At 46.2% G+C, this 21,639-nt stretch overlaps 1 protein-coding gene across 1 annotated transcript in view; it reads right to left on the reverse strand.

Moving 5' to 3' along the window:
- Positions 1-5,086: 5,086 nt before the first annotated feature.
- Positions 5,087-21,639, reverse strand: part of LOC139578130 (inositol hexakisphosphate and diphosphoinositol-pentakisphosphate kinase 1-like) — a 70,141-nt gene continuing 53,588 nt past the window's right edge. The window contains 5 exon segments of the mRNA XM_071405375.1: positions 5,087-7,555; positions 9,737-9,824; positions 9,827-9,858; positions 10,278-10,415; positions 17,548-17,610. Of these exon segments, the coding sequence (XP_071261476.1) occupies positions 7,464-7,555; positions 9,737-9,824; positions 9,827-9,858; positions 10,278-10,415; positions 17,548-17,610 (413 nt within the window). The 3' untranslated portion in view covers positions 5,087-7,463.

Raw genomic sequence — 21,639 nt, forward strand, 5'->3', positions numbered from 1 at the left:
GCCTTACCTTATGTAATATAACTTTCACTCACAGTCGAAATCTGATTCTCTCTCACACTGTCTCACACGCACTAGGACCTAGAAAATCTGTACAAATGCACATTTACCTACTACATCTATGAAGGCTGATGGCAAGTGGTTATTTTCACAACCATACAAATACCTTTACAACTCTTTATGATGAGTCATCTCATCTCACAAGGCTATTTGCTGTTTGTATATCAAGTTCTGGTTACAAGGATAAAAAGGCATTGCACAAGGATTTACATGGTCCTTGTGGGGAACAGCCGGAGACCACTGGCATCAGTTCGATTCCCCTCTGGCTGTGAGCTCCTCATAAATCATTGAAATAGCAATGAGCTGATTGTGCTGTGTGTGTGTGTGTAAGAGAGAGGGAGGTGTGTGTGAGAGAGGGAGCGTGTGAGAGAGAGAGAGAAAGGGAGGTGTGAGAGAGGGAGATGTGTGTGTGAGAGAGAGAGAGAAAGGGAGGTGTGAGAGAAGGAGATGTGTGTGTGAGAGAGAGAGAAAGGGAGGTGTGAGAGGGAGATGTGTGTGTGAGAGAGAGAGAGAAAGGGAGGTGTGAGAGAGGGAGATGTGTGTGTGAGAGAAAGGGAGGTGTGCGAGAGGGAGATGTGTGTGTGAGAGAGAGAGAAAGGGAGGTGTGAGAGAGGGAGATGTGAGAGAGAGGGAGGTGTGTGAGAAAGGGAGGTGTGAGAGAGGGAGATGTGAGAGAGAGGGAGGTGTGTGAGAGAGGGTGATGTGAGAGAGGGAGAGAGAAAGGGAGGTGTGAGAAAGGGAGATGTGAGAGAGGGAGATGTGAGAGAGGGAGAGAGAAAGGGAGGTGTGAGAAAGGGAGATGTGAGAGAGGGAGATGTGAGAGAGAGGGTGAGGTGTGCAAGGGAGGTGTGTGAGAGAGAGAGCTCCACTTCCTAACCTCCTGCCAAATGTATGACCATATTAGAGACATATTTCCCTCAGATTACACAGACCCACAAAGAATTTGAAAACAAACCCGATTTTGATAAACTCTCATATCTACCGGGTGAAATACCAGTGTGCCATCGCAGCAGCAAGATTTGTGACCTGTTGCCACAAGAAAAGGGCAACCAGTGAAGAAACAAACACCATTGTAAATACAACCCATATTTATGTTTATTTTCCATTTTGTACTTTAACTATTTGCACATTGTTACAACACTGTATATAATTTGAGGTGTCTTTATTCTTTTGGAACTTCTGTATGTGTAATGTTTACTGTTCATTTTTATTGTTTATTTCACTTTTGCATATTGTCTACTTCGTTAGCTTTGGCAATGTTAACATGTTTCCCATGCCAATAAAGCCCCTTGAATTGAATTGAGAGAGAGAGATGTGTGTGTGTGAGAGAGAGGTGTGTGTGAGAGAGAAAGCGGTGTGTGTGAGAGAGAAAGCGAGAGAGTGATGTGTGTGTATGTGTGGTTGCCAGTGTTTGGTATGAATGACATCAGTGTTTGGCATCCGGTGAAGAAGGCAGACACAGCTTTCACCGTCTCTCTCCCTATCGGGTGACACAGCTCTCTGCATTCACCCACCGTCTCTCTCCCTATCGGGTGACACAGCTCTCTGCATTCACCCACCGTCTCTCTCCCTATCGGGTGACACAGCTCTCTGCATTCACCCACCGTCTCTCTCCCTATCGGGTGACACAGCTCTCTGCATTCACCCACCGTCTCTCAGGAGAAGTCAATTACGTGGGGGGGTAGCTGAAATGAAGCGGTTTCCATAGCAACGCGTTGGCGCCGGAGCCGAGGAATGAGTCATCATTATTGTTCACGGATAGGGAGGGAGCGGGGAAGAGAGGGTGGGTGAGAGGAGAGAGAAAGCGAAGGAGAGGGACACAGAAAGGTGTCCCATCCCAGAGCAGTGACTCAGCTGTCAGGCAGCACCCTCTCTTTCTTTATAGATCAACAACACAACCCAGCCTATAGACCTTAAGCAGAGAGACCAGGAACAAAATTCCCTGTCTGGACTGGTCAACTAGATGGGACCAGTCTCACGCATACACACAGAGATACACAGTGTACAAAACATTAAGAACACCTTCCTAATATTGAGTTGCACCTCCTTTTGCCCTCAGAACAGCCTCAATTCGTCGGGGAATGGACTCTACAAGGTGTTGAAAGTGTTCCACAGGGATGCCGGCCCATGTTGACTCCAATGCTTCACACAGTTGTGTCAAGTTGGCTGGATGTCCTTTGGGTGGTGGACCATTCTTGATACACACAGGAAACTGTTGAGCGTTTAAAAAAATCCAGCAGCGTTGCAGTTCTTGACACAAGCCAGTGCTCCTACTACCATACCCCATTCAAAGACACTTAAATATTTTGTTTTGCCCATTCACCTTCTGAATGTATATTGACGTCCTAGAGATTTACACAGTTATCAAAACATCGCCCCAGGGTTAGCCTACACGAAACACAGCCCTTATTTTAAGTGTTTCTAAAATACCCAATGGGAAAATAAAATGGTGGAAAAACAATTGGAACCATTTCCTCGTTTAACCGCTAAGTTTTATGGGTATTATGACTCATACATTGGGACTCGATATATAAAAAGTAGTGGACTGAGCCTCATGGATGCATCATTTCTGTTTCAGAATGAGAGGTGGTTTAGCTCTGCTGGTGTTGCTGTTCTGCCCGTCTGGGGGAATGGGCTCAGGGACAGAGTGGAGAAGTCAGACAGAATGACATCACTCAACACGGTCACAGGATCGGAGCTACATAGACCACGCGACCTGACATGAGAACGCTGTGACACATGGTGGTGGAACAAAGAGTGGAGCTGAGGAACACAGAAGGCAAGAGCATAGAGAATGAGATAGGCCTCTAGTTGCCAAAAGGCTGTTTTTAACATGGGCAGCGCCATTGAGGGCATCCACCATGATTCCGCCATTTTAAAGTAGTCATAGTAGGAATTCCTATGGGTTGTAGCCTCAGTGGCGCTGCTTATGATGTCACAGATGCTCTAATGGCACCGATATAAAGATGAGTCCCCTATCTCTATTGGCCTGAGGAACAGCCAATGAGAGCCAGATGGACTGGAGAGAATGCAAACAGACCACAGGTAGCATTCTTTGCTACTTTTAGGTAGTTGCGATGGGACCCTACAATAACAATATTAAATCTGGTCTACACTAAATGTCACCACTAACATCGGCAACGTCTACAGTCCAGTTACAGGGAGGGGGGGACTCTAGAGGGAACTAGAGGTTATGAATATGTATACAATGCAGTGACTCTAGAGCTAGAGGTTATGAATATGTATACAATGCAGTGACTCTAGAGCTGGAGGCTATGAATATGTATACATTGCAGTGACTAGAGCTAGAGGTTATGAATATGTATACATTGCAGTGACTAGAGCTAGAGGTTATGAATATGTATACATTGGAGTGTCTCTAGAAGGAACTAGAGGTTATGAATATGTATACATTGCAGTGACTCTAGAAGGAACTAGAGGTTATGAATATGTATACATTGCAGTGACTTTAGAGCTGGAGGAGAGGATGTGTCCTACATGGTACTTATCAATCAAGATCGTTGGTGATCACAATAAACATCGCAACTTCAGTGGCTTCCCGCTCTTCCCTATGTGAGGAGAACTAATACATTAAATGATTGTAGCCTTCAGGATCGTTGGTGATCACAATAAACATCGCAACTTCAGTGGCTTCCCGCTCTTCCTTATGTGAGGAGAACTAATAAATTAAATGATTGTAGCCTTCAGGATCGTTGGTGATCACAATAAACATCGCAACTTCAGTGGCTTCTGTCTTTCTCTTGATTCTGTAAATGTTGCATTAAATCTCTGTGTGGGCATTCCTGAATCGTACAATAAAGGCTTGGTAGAGGCCCAATGCAGATGTTTTTATAGCAATACCAAATCATTCCTGGGTAACATTTAAGTACCTTACTGTAATAGATCTCCATTAAAATTGGCAACAAAAAAAAGACATTTTAGCAAAGCAATTATTTTCCTAGGACTGTATGGGGGTGATGTGAGTGGGAAAACTGAAAACAAGCTGTTACAGAGAGGTTTGGAACTCTTCTTATTGGTCTATTAACTAATTTCCCGCCTTTGTGATGTCACCAGGCAGGCCAAGACTCAATCCCACCAAAATGTTTTTTCCCAAACAGCTTTTACACTAAAAGGGCATTATAATTTTTACAATATTATTCCAACCTCATAGTGTGGAAATACTAAATAAAAATATAAAAACGCAACATGTAAACTGTTGGACCCATGTTTCATGAGTTTAAATAACAGATCCCAGAAATGTATATATACACACATATATATATATATATATATATACACACACACACACACAGAGTATATATAAATAAACACAGGCATATCCCATTTTTTTGATTGCACTGGGCCTTTAACCAATTTACCACATGGTGATGTCACCATGGAAAGCCGAGACTCCGCCCATGAAATCCTGCTGACCAGAAGGTCCTGTGTAGATTTGTATTTTCAACCAGCAACTTTCAGGAAATAACACTGTTCACCTTGTTTCACACTTCTTCAGTGTTAACTTCATAAGCTGTTGAACAATATAATATGAAAACAGGGCCGTTAAATATCTCTCTTTCTCTACGTTGCCTGAACAGACATGAACTGTGCAGTTCCACTCACTCCTCTCCATTTAAAGTACTAATGGAAGCCAGCTTTGTGATCTGACGTGTGAAGCAACTGTGAGCATATCATCCTCTATAACAGGGGGTATTCAACTCTTACCATGTGATGTCCGGAGCCTGCTGGTTCTCTGTTCTACCTGATAATGACTTGCACCACCTGGTGTCCCAGGTCTAAATCAGTCCCTGATTAGAGGGGAACAGTGAAATAATGCAATGGAACTGGCTTCCAGGTCCAGAGTTGAGTTTGAGAGCTCTATAATATGATAGTGAACCTTGCTATACCCACAAACACCCGCATGCCCACACACACACACACTTGTGCACCTACCCACACACGTGCACCCATCAGACTAGTTAAAATGATGGATTTGTAATGCCTGAGCTTAATGGAGAACCACAACCTCCAGAGATCCGATATGACTTTTAATAAAACAACTGTGGTATTCTATTTTTAAAGTCTAAGGAGAGGATTCTATACAGCGTCACATGTCTTTGGCTGACATTACATTGCCACATTAAGTAAATCACAAATACAACAGCCCTAAATTTCACCTACAAAACACCAATCGTTAAATAAATCATTACTATCACGATAAAAACAAGGTGAAGTAAAGTCAAAGAAAAATGAAGGTTTGTTGTACAGATTCAGCAGTGCTACGGTAGGTCTGCATTAGTGCAGTTGAGAGCATCCTTGAGATAGCATATAAGACAGCATACAAGACAGCATACAAGACAGCATACAAGACAGCATACAAGACAGCATACAAGACAGCATACAAGACAGCATACAAGACAGCATACAAGACAGCATACAAGACGACATACAAGACGACATACAAGACAGCATACAAGACAGCATACAAGACAGCATACAAGACAGCATACAAGACATACAAAAAGACGACATACAAACTACAAAACACAATGACAAGCACGCTCTCTTCATAATCTATTGAAACGTTTTAGTTTTACAATTCTGAGAATTATGTCAAGAATGTAATGGCACTGTACAAGAACAAAATAAAATAAAAATTGTATGTAAATTGTGTTCGTAACCATATGTTTTTGTTAAAACGATTTAATGTATCCCTCCCATCTAACAAAAATATATTTTTTAGCCCTAATTACATATTCAATATAACTTTACTATCGTCTCAGGTACAACACAGATGACAAAATAATATGTATTACAACATATGATACAGAATCGTTTAAATTAATATTAAAAACGTAACTTTGGCAAGACAGCAGACGTGTTTAAACTAGTAGGAGGATCCAGTACAGACTGCAGTAGCCTAAACGACAGCAGACATGTTTAAACTAGTAGGAGGATCCAGTACAGACTGCAGTAGCCTAAACGACAGCTACTTCCTGTGGAGTGGTTTACCCTTGAAACACCAAAACATATATTCAGTAACACTGATTCTCGTTGTAAGGGAGTTGAGGCATATGTTTTTGAAAGAGGTATATGAAATATATTTTACACTTAAAACATAACCAGTATGTGTATAGAATGAGTTGTTATTTTGCGACAAAGTGGTATTAAAATGCTGTGTAGACAATGACAGGAAACAGTATCCCCATTGTATTGTACCCTTTCCCCCAAAATCATGTCAAGTACGGTAACCCAAACAGTGTACCAAAAAAAAAGGGACAACACCAACAAAACTGGACAAAGTAGTCCATATTTGATCAACTGGCTCAACTATCTCTGTGTTCCAAAGAATACGGTCAGCCATGATTCAAAATGGAGAATATTCTGAACCCGCCTCCCTCCTCTGAGAAAGGAGCTACTCATACAGCGCCACATTCTGTGTGTGCAGTTCCATATAGAATAGGATTTTGATGAAGCATGGAAATACTCAGCTCCTGTTTCTCCCATCGTCTCTAATCAGAAGCCACAGTCTGAATCCAGGACAGACGGCAGGACAGCAGTCTGAATCCAGGACAGACGGCAGGACAGCAGTCTGAATCCAGGACAGACGGCAGGACAGCAGTCTGAATCCAGGACAGACGTCTGAATCCAGGACAGACGGCAGGACAGCAGTCTGAATCCAGGACAGATGGCAGGACAGCAGTCTGAATCCAGGACAGACGGCAGGACAGCAGTCTGAATCCAGGACAGACGGCAGGACAACAGTCTGAATCCAGGACAGACGGCAGGACAACAGTCTGAATCCAGGACAGACGGCAGGACAACAGTCTGAATCCAGGACAGACGGCAGGACAACAGTCTGAATCCAGGACAGACGGCAGGACAGCAGTCTGAATCCAGGACAGACGGCAGGACAACAGTCTGAATCCAGGACAGACGGCAGGACAGCAGTCTGAATCCAGGACAGACGGCAGGACAACAGTCTGAATCCAGGACAGACGGCAGGACAACAGTCTGAATCCAGGACAGACGGCAGGGATGAGTCCAGCCTCAGGCCCGTCTATACACTGCAAAGGAACCTGGGGATAGGCTCCCCTCGCTGTCGCTCAACTGGGGCAGAGTGTTGGTTGGACACACATCCGCCTGATGGGAGGGGCCAGTGGGTTTTGGTTTGTTTTTGTCCACACTGGGTCCAGCACTGTATGTGGCTGTGATTAGTTTGAAAGCACTCACAGGCAGGTAGAAGTCACAGCGTGGCTGGATGAATGGCTGGGTGGGTGGGTGGATGGATGGGTGGATGAATAGATGGGTGGGTGGATGGATGGGTGGATGGATTAATAGGGAGTGGATCCAGGTGTTGTGTTGTCCTTGTGGATCTGTGTGGGATCCGGTGAGGGGGCTGTGGTCTACTCACTGAAGCTGAAATGTATGTCTGGGTTCACTGAGGAGGGGGAGGGGGGCCCTGCACTGAACACTGTGCTAGAGGGGCCACTGCTGTCTGCACACACACACACAAAGAAAAAGAGAGACAAACATGAACATAAACATGTAATTGGATAATTATTTTGTACCTTCATTTATACATGTATGTCAATTAAGAACAAATTATTATTTACAATGTGTCAAACATTATTAAACAACATATCAAATTTGAAGTGTAATATCAGTCACTCTAGCGCTGGGCCAAACTCTAGCGCTGGGCCAAACTCTAGCGCTGGGCCAAACTCTAGCGCTGGGCCAAACTCTAGCGCTGGGCCAAACTCTAGCGCTGGGCCAAACTCTAGCGCTGGGCCAAACTCTAGCGCTGGGCCAAACTCTAGCGCTGGGCCAAACTCTAGCGCTGGGCCAAACTCTAGCGCTGGGCCAAACTCTAGCGCTGGGCCAAACTCTAGCGCTGGGCCCAGCGAGTCTAGTGAGAAAATAAACAAATGTCACGCCACACTCAAATGAGAACAAAGCTGCTATTCATCAGAGGGACACTTCTAACCTCCAGCATGCTTTCTCCTCCTCCTCTACGCCCTAATAAACATTACATGGGTTATTAAGACTGAAGAGACACAGATAAAGCTATGGTTATCGCAAGTTCGATTTTGGGGCGAGAGCGAAAGAGAATTAGAGAAAACTAGAGCAAAAGAGCGAAAGAGACCGAAAGAAAGGAGAGACAGAAAGAGAGAGACAGAAAGGAGAGAGACAGAAAGGAGAGAGACAGAAAGGAGAGAGACAGAAAGGAGAGAGACAGAAAGAGAACTAGAGAGAAAGAGCGAGAGAGACAGAAAGAGAGAGACAGAAAGAGAGAGACAGAAAGAGAGAGACAGAGATAAAGCAGCTCACAGCAGCTGTTGAAACAATCCTAAAAGACTGGTGAAGGGCCAAATTAATCCCCACTGGAAGGGGGGGGGGCACCGACAACAATGGACCCCAGCGGCAAGGCAGAGATGGCTAGATAAAACTAAGGAGGGGGGGGGGGGGGGGGGTATTATCCCGAGTCCTATTTTACAGAAGTCTTATATTGATAGCGCCTCTCTTCTTGGCAAAGAAAGACAAAAACACAGCGCTCTTATTTAGTTAATCTGACAGTTTTAGGCCTTTTATACGTCCTGCTCTGGGAAACCTCTTTCTCTTTCTACGTCCTGCTCTGAGAAACCTCTTTCTCTGGTGCTGGTTGGCCTGTTAACCATGTTCATTAGGCAATAATAGGCTCCAAACGGAAGAAAATAGACTGTTCAATAAGACATTTATTTTGTTTTAAAACATTTTCTGTTGCATGCCCCATTGAACATAACCGTGTTGTAGGACAATGGAAATGTGCATTACTACTGTAGTGTTGGGTCCTAAAACTAACCCTTTTTCCTAGCCCCTAGCATCACTTTCATGTTTGCAGATCTGAAGGGACTGAGTGGGTGTAATCTCAAACTAACCTACCCATGGGGTTGGGGAACGCTTCCGCCATACTGCTCAAACCCATCTAGGTGAGGGCTACGGGTTGTGGTCGGACTGACATGCACCTGAACCTGCGTTGATTGTGAAGTTTTGCATACGCATCTACTGTAACTCACTATAGCACTGTGAGAAGCAGAGGTGCCAGACTGCCAGGTAGGCCTACTGTAACTCATTATAGCACTGTGAGAAGCAGAGGTGCCAGACTGCCAGGTAGGCCTACTGTAACTCACTATAGCACTGTGAGAAGCAGAGGTGCCAGACTGCCAGGTAGGCCTACTGTAACTCACTATAGCACTGTGAGAAGCAGAGGTGCCAGACTGCCAGGTAGACTCACTGTAACTCACTATAGCACTGTGAGAAGCAGAGGTGCCAGACTGCCAGGTAGACCTACTGTAACTCACTATAGCACTGTGAGAAGCAGAGGTGCCAGACTGCCAGGTAGACCTACTGTAACTCACTATAGCACTATGATAAGCAGAGGTGCCAGACTGCCAGGTAGGCCTTCTGTAACTCACTATAGCACTGTGAGAAGCAGAGGTGCCAGACTGCCAGGTAGGCCTACTGTAGCTAATTGGTACTCAAAAGAACGCAGCATATTACTCTGTGGTACAAGTACAGTATGGTGATGTTAATGCTCAGTATTTCGTTTAGCGTTTAATATTCTCACATTTAAAAGAGCTAGATATGTTTTAAAGAAATATGTATGAAGACTGAAGAACATGGACGTCGCTATACTCACACCATAGTGGGCATTCGGGGGGCCGGACAGGAGTTTCTGAGGAGGACAGGGCTTTCGGTGAGGGGGGTAGATGTGTGTTTGGCCGTACCCCTGACTCGACGTGTCGAACAAGGCAGAGAGAGCTGGAGAGAAACGATCATGTTCGCTACTAAACATCATAAAAGGTGGATGTGTTATATGCCACTGAGAAAGACACTGATGACTGACACCAAATATATGAATTTGTTTGCCTGGTCCCAGATCTGTTTCTCCCATCTTGCCAACACTTATGGTCATTATCAGGCCAATGATCATAGGAGTTGGTACGACAGCACAAACCGATCTTGGATCAGGTCTGTATCGTAGAGGCTAGGTATGTCGCTCCTAGAATTAATGTTGTAGTGTCATGTAAATGCATCATAATGCTCATTCTAGACATTCTATTCCCCATGTAATGTTAATGGGGGAGCCAACATGGCTGCCATAGAATGTAAATGCATCATAATGCAGAAACTTCAATGGCCCAACTCTCTAAATGCATGGCTCTAACTAGAATGCCTACCTTTCATGGTCTTGGCGTGGGCATCGCTGCTGTGCTCACACACGGCATTGAGGAACTTGTCCACCTGCTTGAGGGACAGCGAGTTGTGCAACGTCTCCAGCGGGTAGATAGAGGGCACCATGGAGCAGCCTTCAAAGCCTGCATGGGAGAAGAGACACACAAACACACGGTGGCACCACCCCTCCATCTGAGCTATGAGACGTGGCGATACAGTAATATAACACGTAGCCCCGCCCCCTTTCAATGTGACATCCCTCGACGGAGAAAGATAGACATTGGGCGTCCCTCAGGGCACTCTGCAAGGACCATGCCAAAATTCAGCTGAGTCATTCACACAAGAGTACCAAGCCATAGAGCAGCTTGACCAAGGACAGGCTTTGCGTCTCGAATGGCGTACAGTACACACGTCCTGCCCTGAGGCCTTGTGTTGTGTGACGACAGGCTTTTCACACACCAGCAGGCCTGTGCGGCCAATCAATCCTTTGACATACAGTGCAGCCCAAAATAACACCACAATGGAAGTGACAGCACCACACAAAAACAAGGAATGTATGAGGTCAAGCAATGAGTCATCCAGTCATCCATTTCCCAGAATGCATGCTGTCAGCCTTCTCCCCGAACTGTCCAAATGTTGTAACCTAAATCCCAACAGCACTTCGATGGTCAGCACAAATGGCTTCCAAGGCCCGCATTTTACAGTATTCCGCCATAATGTTTCTTCCCCAACCATTAATCAACGTGTTAATGTCAGAAATAACAAGTCAACTTGGTCAGGATGGACTTTCACCAACCACCAAAAGAGTGTTGTTGTGATTGGTGAAGCCTTTAGTGGAGTCTTTGAGTTTGCCGTGTTTCAACCATAAGCAGTTTTCAGCATCATTATTCACCTGGGCAAGACAAGGTCAGAGTACAACATGAGAGCGTTTTGCCTGCCAAAAATTATCTGATAACGTCGCTAAAGAATATCAACCCAGACGTCCGTGGAGAAGGCCTGATAAGATCTCTAGCTTTCTGTTGTCTTTCCCTTCCTCCCTCTGCTTGCCTCGCTCTGTCTCCACCCCTCCCTCGCTACGTGTTGCAGCCTACCACTCCGTACGGGTATTCAATTCAGCACACACACACCAGATGTAGCAGAAGACACTGACGCTACACTGCACCCTTAATTTACTACCCGTCAAACAGAGTGGAAGAGCAAGAGAGGGAGAGAGACGCAGCGAATTAAGATATGTAATGAAAAAACACAGAGTGGTAAGGGAGGAGGGAAATGGAAAAATAAAGTAAGACGAGAGAGAAAAAAAAACGTCAGGCTTTGACAATTCAAGTGTGCCCAGTCAATTACCTATGGAAATGTAATATTCCTATCAACCTCTTCCAAGTCTAGGGAATAGTGATTTCCTGTCCAGCTACAGAGTTCTGGGCTGATGTCTAGTACTCTCATGTGGGGATGCGTATGCTTAAAAGGGGGACGCAGAAGCTCCAGATCCTCCCCTAAAAATCTGTCGTTTAAGGACAGACTACCGCTTACTCGGCCAATTAAAATGAGGTAAGCCAAGATGACCTAGATATTCTTCGCAGATCTCAGATCTTAAATCTGGTCCAAAATACCAAAACATCATTCATGAGAGCTAAGGGATTTTCAATGGTAGCCAGGAGGGCCTCCAAAAGTGCAGTCTCCACATCACTCCAATCAAGTGTCCATATGTAAAACAACTATCTTGACAGCCAGAATACCCAACTGGAATGTAAAAGGTCAAATAGTGGGTGCTTATATATCTTTCCTGTTTCAAATATATGAAAGTGTGTGGTGTGAAATGCAAATGTGTTTTTTTGCATATTGCACTCCCCTGCGACACCCTCGGAGAGCGGGGTCACGGCCCTCGGAGAGCGGGGTCACGGCCAGGGATCAGCCAATATTGACGGCGACCCTGGACCAATTAGGGTTAAGTGCTTTGCTCAAGGGCAGATCGACATTTTTCCACCTAGCAGGGACTTTTTAAAAATAATTTCACCGTAAAGATCTTGAAGAGAAAGCTGGCAAACATCCTTTTGGATTAAAAGCCTCAGCAGCAAAATGAGTAAGGGATATTGACCCATCGATTGGAGAATGAACACTCCCTTTATAGTTGCCACGGCTGCATTCTCAGGCAGAGACAGAGAGAGAGACAGAGAGGAGAGAGAGAGACAGACATGAAGGGAATAGGCCAACAAACGTCATGTAGACAGTGATAGTGAATTAGATCTAAAAAAGTAATGAGGACAGAAGCGACAAAACCGGAAGAGGGAAGAGACCGAGAAGATGAAAGAGAAAGGAGAAGCAATACGACAAGCCTGCATCGGCAGCACCCCGGCCTCAGCACTGCATGAACAGGTGGAGGGTAGGACATGGGAGGTCTACAGGGGGCCGACCGTAGAGGCACTCTGGGAGGTCTACGGGGGGCCGACCGTAGAGGCACTCTGGGAGGTCTACAGGGGGGCCGACCGTAGAGGCACTCTGGGAGGTCTACAGGGGAGCCGACCGTAGAGGCACTCTGGGAGGTCTACAGGGGGCCGACCGTAGAGGCACTCTGGGAGGTCTACAGGGGGGCCGACCATAGAGGCACTCTGGGAGGTCTACAGGGGGGCCGACCGTAGAGGCACTCTGGGAGGTCTACAGGGGGCCGACCGTAGAGGCACTCTGGGAGGTCTACGGGGGGGCCGACCGTAGAGGCACTCTGGGAGGTCTACGGGGGGGCCGACCGTAGAGGCACTCTGGGAGGTCTACGGAGGGGCCGACCGTAGAGGCACTCTGGGAGGTCTACAGGAGGGCCGACCGTAGAGGCACTCTGGGAGGTCTACAGGAGGGCCGACCGTAGAGGCACTCTGGGAGGTCTACGGGGGGGCCGACCGTAGAGGCACTCTGGGAGGTCTACAGGGGGGCCGACCGTAGAGGCACTCTGGGAGGTCTACAGGGGGGCCGACCGTAGAGGCACTCTGGGAGGTCTACGGGGGGCCGACCGTAGAGGCACTCTGGGAGGTCTACAGGGGGGCCGACCGTAGAGGCACTCTGGGAGGTCTACGGAGGGGCCGACCGTAGAGGCACTCTGGGAGGTCTACAGGGGGGCCGACCGTAGAGGCACTCTGGGAGGTCTACGGGGGGCCGACCGTAGAGGCACTCTGGGAGGTCTACGGGGGGGCCGACCGTAGAGGCACTCTGGGAGGTCTACGGGGGGCCGACCGTAGAGGCACTCTGGGAGGTCTACGGGGGGCCGACCGTAGAGGCACTCTGGGAGGTCTACGGGGGGCCGACCGTAGAGGCACTCTGGGAGGTCTACGGGGGGCCGACCGTAGAGGCACTCTGGGAGGTCTACGGGGGGGCCGACCGTAGAGGCACTCTGGGAGGTCTACAGGGGTGCCGACCGTAGAGGCACTCTGGGAGGTCTACAGGGGGCCGACCGTAGAGGCACTCTGGGAGGTCTTGGCTGGACACCAGACGGTTCCGGAAGAAGGCGCCGGTGGTAAGGGCACTGTTGCAGATGGAGGGCCATGGCCCCCGTCCAGAGAGGAACAAGACAGGAGAGCCCCTTCAGCAGCTGGGCTACATGGTGCTAGTCTAGGGGCTCTGAGGAAGAGTAGTGAAAGGCTGTAGGCGGGCCAGCATGTTCACAATATTAAAGAGGCTGAGACTCTCTCATTCATAAAGAAACCAGGCTGCAGGTAACAGGCTCTCTCCCATCCATTCGACAAGACAGATGGAGAAACATTTAACCGCTGTCCAGAGCTACAGTTCTCTCCATCTTTGATGTTCATGGGGTAATGTACATTGGAAGCTGACAGGCATGTCAGTCAAAATGCCTCTTTGCTGATCACGAACACCAGTAAGTCACAAGGCTTCTCAACATCAAAGAAAGGACAATGCTTTCATTCCAGACGTAACACTGAACTGCAACTACAAAACGAGGCATCAATGTTTTCATGTAGAATCCAAACAGGGTGTAATCTGGAATTCATACAACGGTCAACAACCGGAACAGAGGCTTATGGGTAGTATCTACAGTGCATTTGGAAAGTATTCAGGGTCAACCAGAATACCAGACAATGGGATCAGAGAGACTTATGGGTAATATGGGTAGTACCTACAGTGCATTTGGAAAGTATTCAGACCTCTTGACTTTTTGCTACGCTACAGCCTTATTCTAAAATCAATATCTCTCTGTACTTTGCGCCATTCATCTTTCCCTCAATCCTGACTAGTCTCCCTGTCCCTGCTGCTGAAAAACATCCTCACAGCATAATGCTGCCACCACCACACTTCACCGTAGGGATGGTGCCAGGCTTCCTCCAGACGTGACGCTTGGCATTCAGGCCAAATAGTTCAATCTTGGTTTCATCATACCAGAGACTCATGTTTCTCACGGCAAACTCCAAGCGGGCTGTCATGTGCCTTTTACTGAGGAGTGGCTTCCGTCTGGCTACTCTACCATAAAGGCCTGATTGGCGGAGTGCTGCAGAGATGATTATTCTTCTGGAAGGTTCTCCCATCTCCACAGAGGAACTCTGGAGCTCTGTCAGAGTGACCATCGGGTTCTTGGTCAACTCCCTGATCAAGGCCCTTCTCCCCCGATTGTCCAGTTTGGCCAGGTGGCCAGCTCTAGGAAGATTCTTGGTGGTTCCAAACTTCTTCCATTGAAGAATGATGGAGGCCACTGTGTTCTTGGGGACCTTCAATGCTGCAGAAATGTTTTGGTACCCTTCCCCAGATCTGTGCCCAAACACAATCCTGTCTCTGAGCTCTCAGAACAATTCCTTCGACCTCATGGCTTGGTTTTTGCTCTGACATGTGTGTGACTCTCCAAATCATATTCAATCAATTGAATTTACCACAGGTGGACTCCAATCAAGTTGTAGGATCAATGGAAACAGGATGCAACTGAGCTCAATTTCAAGTCTCATAGCAAAGGGTCTGAATACTTATGTAAATAAGATATTTCTGTATTTCTGAAAACCTGTTTTCGCTTTGTCATTATGGGGTATTGTGAGTAGATTGAGGAGTAAAAAAAATATATTAAATGAATTTTAAAATAAGGCTGTAACATAACAAAATGTGGAAAAAGCCAAGGGGTCTGAATATTTTCTGAATGCTCTGTATATCACCCCAGAAAGACAAAACAATTGCACAGACAGAGATATCTGCCTCAGACAAGGACTAGCACCGAGTCGATCTCAAACGTTTCCTTTGATCTAATGCATCTTTCATGCCAACACAATATTGTAACACCTTGACTGTGGATGGCTAACTTCATTAATGGCAAAACAACATATAGAGGTCTGAACCAAAGACAACAGGTGTTAATGAGCAGACGGAGAAGGTTGGTTACACGGATGAGGAAGTCTTGTTGAGAACTACCGGTCGTATGAATAGAAGGGTTACTGTGCCTCTAATCTGAGCATACCCCTGTTGGAGACACTACACCATTTGTCCACCTCACTTTTCGGTAAGTACTGCCAACTTATACAGCTTTATTTCCTAGCACGGGGGGACGCGTCCGGTCCTAGCACGGGGGGGCGCGTCCGGTCCTAGCACGGGGGGACGCGTCCGGTCCTAGCACGGGGGGGCGCGTCCGGTCCTAGCACGGGGGGACGCGTCCGGTCCTAGCACGGGGGGACGCGTCCGGTCCTAGCACAGGGGGGAGGCGTCCGGTCCTAGCACGGGGGGACGCGTCCGGTCCTAGCACAGGGGGGAAGCGTCCGGTCCTAGCACAGGGGGGAGGCGTCTGGTCCGGTCTTAGTAGCCAGATGACCCAGGCACTTGGATAACATCTAATACTGCTATTTACCTATAATTCAATGCCAAATTCACTCAGTTTAACTGGGTGAGAGCCAGGCCCAGAGTCGGCAGTTTCAATGTGTCCCTCTCCTTCGTCATTCTCCAAGCTACAGGAAAATACAATCAAGTGCAATTCACAAAACATTGACTTGTATCTGTACAGCCCCAACAGTAAAGTCATTGTGTCGGGCAAAAATTCTCAATTCAACCACTGTTACTTTCTTACCACAGCAGCTCAGGTCCTATACATTGTTTGAGAGATACAACAGGACTCACCCATGCATGACAAACTCATCCAACCACTGCGTGGACACCTATAACATAGTAATATATTTCATAGCACAGTGCATAGCAACATGACTCAATTGAAATCAGTAAAACAGACGGAATAAATAAAAATTAGTCAATTTCCCCTTTAATGGGTATTCTTGTGGACACATGTTCAGACACAGTACCAGTCAAAAGTTTGTACACACCTACTCATTCAAAGTTTATTTTTTTTTCTTTTAACTATTTTCTACATTGTAAAAAAATAGTGAAGACATCAAAACTATGAAATAACACATATGGAATCATGTAGTAACCAAAAAAGTGTTCAACATATCAAAATATATTTTAGATTCTTCAAAACTAAAGAAAAATAAAGAAAAACCCTTGAATGAGTAGGTGTCCAAACTTTTGACTGGTACTGTATAGCAACACGTATACCGCAGTCTCTCTTCCATAGCACAGTGTTATGTGAATGCCTCTCTCGTTTGGTCACCAATTGGTTCGGCCACGTTTGAACACCAACCATTCCTTAAAATTAAATTAATAGATTCACCGACATGGTTATGAGTGATGGGACAGGTTTCATGTTAAAACCATTTCATTCTTTACCCATCGTATTAAATTAGTAGGTTTAGCATGAACTCACGTTTTCATTGGGTCAAATTGAAAGATCTCTCAAGAGTTGAACAAGAGATTTGCCAGTTAATTCAGAAATAAAAGGATGTTTTTGAAAGGATATTAATTCGCTTTAAACACACGGGTTATCCTAATCAAAAAGTAAACTGGAACGGTGGAGGAGCTAACCGTCTCCCCAGACAATGGGTTTGAATGAACAAAAGGAGCATGTGATGATGTGTACACACAGCCACACAACGCGATATATTCCACACACATATACCCATCCTGTGGGAAAACCGTGGGTCAGAGAGACGCGTATTAACAGGTGAAAATCAGTGTCAAGGCAGAACACGGATGGTGTTAAGAGTGAGGGTCCAAAAACCAAACAGATGGTGAAGACAGGAAGTCTTGTGAAGTAGAAAACTCAAGAGATATTGAGATTCTGGCATAATAACGTCATTATGCAGCCAATATCAAACCAAAATATAGTTGTTTCCCCCAAAAGACATGCAAGATGAAGGGAAACTGAGTGGCAAGGTATACTTAAAAAATATTTGTTTTTTAAAAAGGCAGACATACCATTAGTCGGATGCCTGGCAAACGACACAGAAAATCTCTTTACTGCCGGCATAGAGAAGAGCTCTGAGGAAATAAGAAGGGTAATGGTGTTACTGAGGCCCACAGGTTAACTGTGAACACGCTTGTACCTTGTATCGGAGGGCATATGTACGTGTGTGTGTGTGTGTGTGTTTTCCTGACCCCATGTGTGTCTTCAAACTCTCTGAAGTAGAGCCCCTCTCTAATGCTGCAGCCTTATTATGTGTCCACTGTGTCTGTGTCTCTCTGTCGGTGTCTCTCTGTTGGTGGTGAGACATACGCAGCATGGGAAGGGTTAACAGAGGAATGACAGAGAATGTGGAGGGGAAATGGATATACCTAAGTCTTGTTGTACAACTGAATGCATTCAACTGAAACGTGTCTTCCGCGGATGAGTGAATGAACAACTCAGCTGTGATTGTTCTGAATTCAGACAGAGGACTGATATTATTATGATTTATTTAACGAGGCAAGTCAGTTAAAGAACAAATTCTTATTTTACAATGACGGCCTACCCCCCCGGCCAAACCCAGACGACGCTGGGCCAAATTGTTGCGCCGCACTATGAGACTCCCAATCACGGCCGGATGTGATACAGCCTGGATTCGAACCGGGGACTGTAGTGACGCCTCTTGCACCGAGATAGCAGTGCCTTAGACCCCTGCGCAACATTAAGCACTGGTGAAGTGGGCTTTTGAAGAAGTTACCTAAAATGTCCTTTATCTTGTTTTAAATCTCTCTGGAACACTGACTGACTGTTCAGTCTATTGCCATGCCAAAACCATCTGAAACGTACGAAATGAACCATACGATGAAGGCAAGTGACATTTGAACATCCTGTTATATTGAACATGTGTTATATATTAAAATACTGTAATCATCTGGATTATGGGAGGTGTATCTGTAAACACAATCATTATTGCTTATTCGTCTTTGTAACCTACCAGTGCATTACGAGAAATAGACGTTTGCAAAAACACACACTTTAAAACACCGGAGATAAACCCCCCCCATACGTCATAGAAAAACATTGGTGTTATTTCAAAACCCCACACTTGTCACACTCTGTAGTCTCAAACAAGCAAACAATGACGTAACATCTCAAAGCATAACATTAAAGCAACCGTTTCATAAAGTGTGACATCACCTGCATAGTGGAAACAGTACACAGTGCCACCCAGTGGACAACGTGGGGAACTTCAGTTCAACCCACAGTGGGACAACCTATCCTCTCCACATGCATGGGGCAGGTCATACAGTATTGTCCTTTATATACCAGGGTTTTTAACAAACACGGTTTTTAACAAATCATGCTCTGCATACACTGTATGGACAAACAATTCTTAGCATATAATCACGAATGTGGTCACTGTCATGCTGTTGGGGGGGGGGGATCACTCAAGCAGAGGATTGCTCTAAAGCAGGCCTGTCAAATGACTAAAACCACATTGAAAACTATAGAACTGATAATGGACCTGAAATTCATAAACAGTTTCTTGACTGTGCACGGCGTGTTAATAATTACCCGAAATGAAAGCTAGGACAGTCAGGGAGCATAGAAAACTCCCCCACATTTCTTTGGCAAATTTTGACGGCGAGGTAACAACCAATTTTCAGTGTGGCTCTTCCTGGAACTGGTTGAAGAGCGAATTAGTTCGACAGCGCTGCTCTTAGAGGCTGACGACAAGAGGCAGGAAAAGAGGAGGGCTCTTTCGATAACTTTTCTGTTCAAATAATAACCTCTTGTCCACTAAGGTTGGAAGAACCAGATCGAAGGAAACAGGATCTAAACATCAGCTCGGGACGCCATTTCAAATCTTCAAGGTAGTCTTACACTATATAGTAGGGCCGATTCAACGAAGAACAGGTGGGAGATAGAGATCGATAAAGGAGCCGTACCATCTCGAAAAGGCAAACAGGGGGGCAGGGGGGGGGTTTGCGGTAGTGGGTGCGGACGTAGTCCCAAACGTTGGGGGTGCTAGAGGACACCCCCAGGACAGAGGTACTGAAGAGGCCCGAGCACAGGAACCCTGTTGTGGAAGATCCGCGGGGTGGAAGAGAGGAGCGGGATGAGGGAGAGGAGCGGGATGGGAGAGAGGAGCGGGATGGGAGAGAGGAGCGGGGTGGGGGTAGGGAGGAAGTGGTTAGTCCTCATTGCATATCATGCAGTTCTTAGTAAGCGCAGATCACTGTTGCCAAGGGAGCTGTGTGTGTGTGTGTGTGTGTGTGTGTGTGTGTGTGTGTGTGTGTGTGTGTGTGTGTGTGTGTGTGTGTGTGTGTGTGTGTGTGTGTGTGTGTGTGTGTGTGTGTGTGTGTGTGTGTGTGTAAGTGTGTGTGTGTGTGTGAGAGATACTCCAAACACCTGCACCTCTTCCCTGATCAGAGAGGTGGTGAAGCCCCTCTAAGGCCTTCTGGGAAAGGTGACTGACATCAACATCTGGTGGGATCATGGACTCACAGGACGTCATGGATTTAAGAAACAAGTATGAACACATTTGGAACACGACCTTAGATACATTCTCTATTGACCTCTGACCTACATAGTCTAGGCTACTCTGACCTACATAGTCTAGGCTACTCTGACCTACATAGTCTAGGCTACTCAGACCTACATAGTCTAGGCTACTCAGACCTACATAGTCTAGGCTACTCAGACCTACATAGTCTAGGCTACTCTGACCTACATAGTCTAGGCTACTCTGACCTACATAGTCTAGGCTACTCTGACCTACATAGTCTAGGCTACTCAGACCTACATAGTCTAGGCTACTCTGACCTACATAGTCTAGGCTACTCAGACCTACATAGTCTAGGCTACTCAGACCTACATAGTCTAGGCTACTCTGACCTACATAGTCTAGGCTACTCTGACCTACATAGTCTAGGCTACTCTGACCTACATAGTCTAGGCTACTCAGACCTACATAGTCTAGGCTACTCTGACCTACATAGTCTAGGCTACTCAGACCTACATAGTCTAGGCTACTCAGACCTACATAGTCTAGGCTACTCTGACCTACATAGTCTAGGCTACTCAGACCTACATAGTCTAGGCTACTCAGACCTACATAGTCTAGGCTACTCAGACCTACATAGTCTAGGCTACTCAGACCTACATAGTCTAGGCTACTCTGACCTACATAGTCTAGGCTACTCTGACCTACATAGTCTAGGCTACTCAGACCTACATAGTCTAGGCTACTCAGACCTACATAGTCTAGGCTACTCTGACCTACATAGTCTAGGCTACTCAGACCTACATAGTCTAGGCTACTCTGACCTACATAGTCTAGGCTACTCTGACCTACATAGTCTAGGCTACTCTGACCTACATAGTCTAGGCTACTCAGACCTACATAGTCTAGGCTACTCAGACCTACATAGTCTAGGCTACTCAGACCTACATAGTCTAGGCTACTCTGACCTACATAGTCTAGGCTACTCAGACCTACATAGTCTAGGCTACTCAGACCTACATAGTCTAGGCTACTCAGACCTACATAGTCTAGGCTACTCAGACCTACATAGTCTAGGCTACTCAGACCTACATAGTCTAGGCTACTCTGACCTACATAGTCTAGGCTACTCAGACCTACATAGTCTAGGCTACTCAGACCTACATAGTCTAGGCTACTCAGACCTACATAGTCTAGGCTACTCTGACCTACATAGTCTAGGCTACTCTGACCTACATAGTCTAGGCTACTCTGACCTACATAGTCTAGGCTACTCTGACCTACATAGTCTAGGCTACTCTGACCTACATAGTCTAGGCTACTCTGACCTACATAGTCTAGGCTACTCTGACCTACATAGTCTAGGCTACTCTGACCTACATAGTCTAGGCTACTCTGACCTACATAGTCTAGGCTACTCTGACCTACATAGTCTAGGCTACTCTGACCTACATAGTCTAGGCTACTCTGACCTACATAGTCTAGGCTACTCTGACCTACATAGTCTAGGCTACTCAGACCTACATAGTCTAGGCTACTCAGACCTACATAGTCTAGGCTACTCTGACCTACATAGTCTAGGCTACTCTGACCTACATAGTCTAGGCTACTCAGACCT

The sequence above is a fragment of the Salvelinus alpinus genome, chromosome 6 (genome assembly GCF_045679555.1).
Source record: "Salvelinus alpinus chromosome 6, SLU_Salpinus.1, whole genome shotgun sequence".
Taxonomy (NCBI): Eukaryota; Metazoa; Chordata; class Actinopteri; order Salmoniformes; family Salmonidae; genus Salvelinus; species Salvelinus alpinus.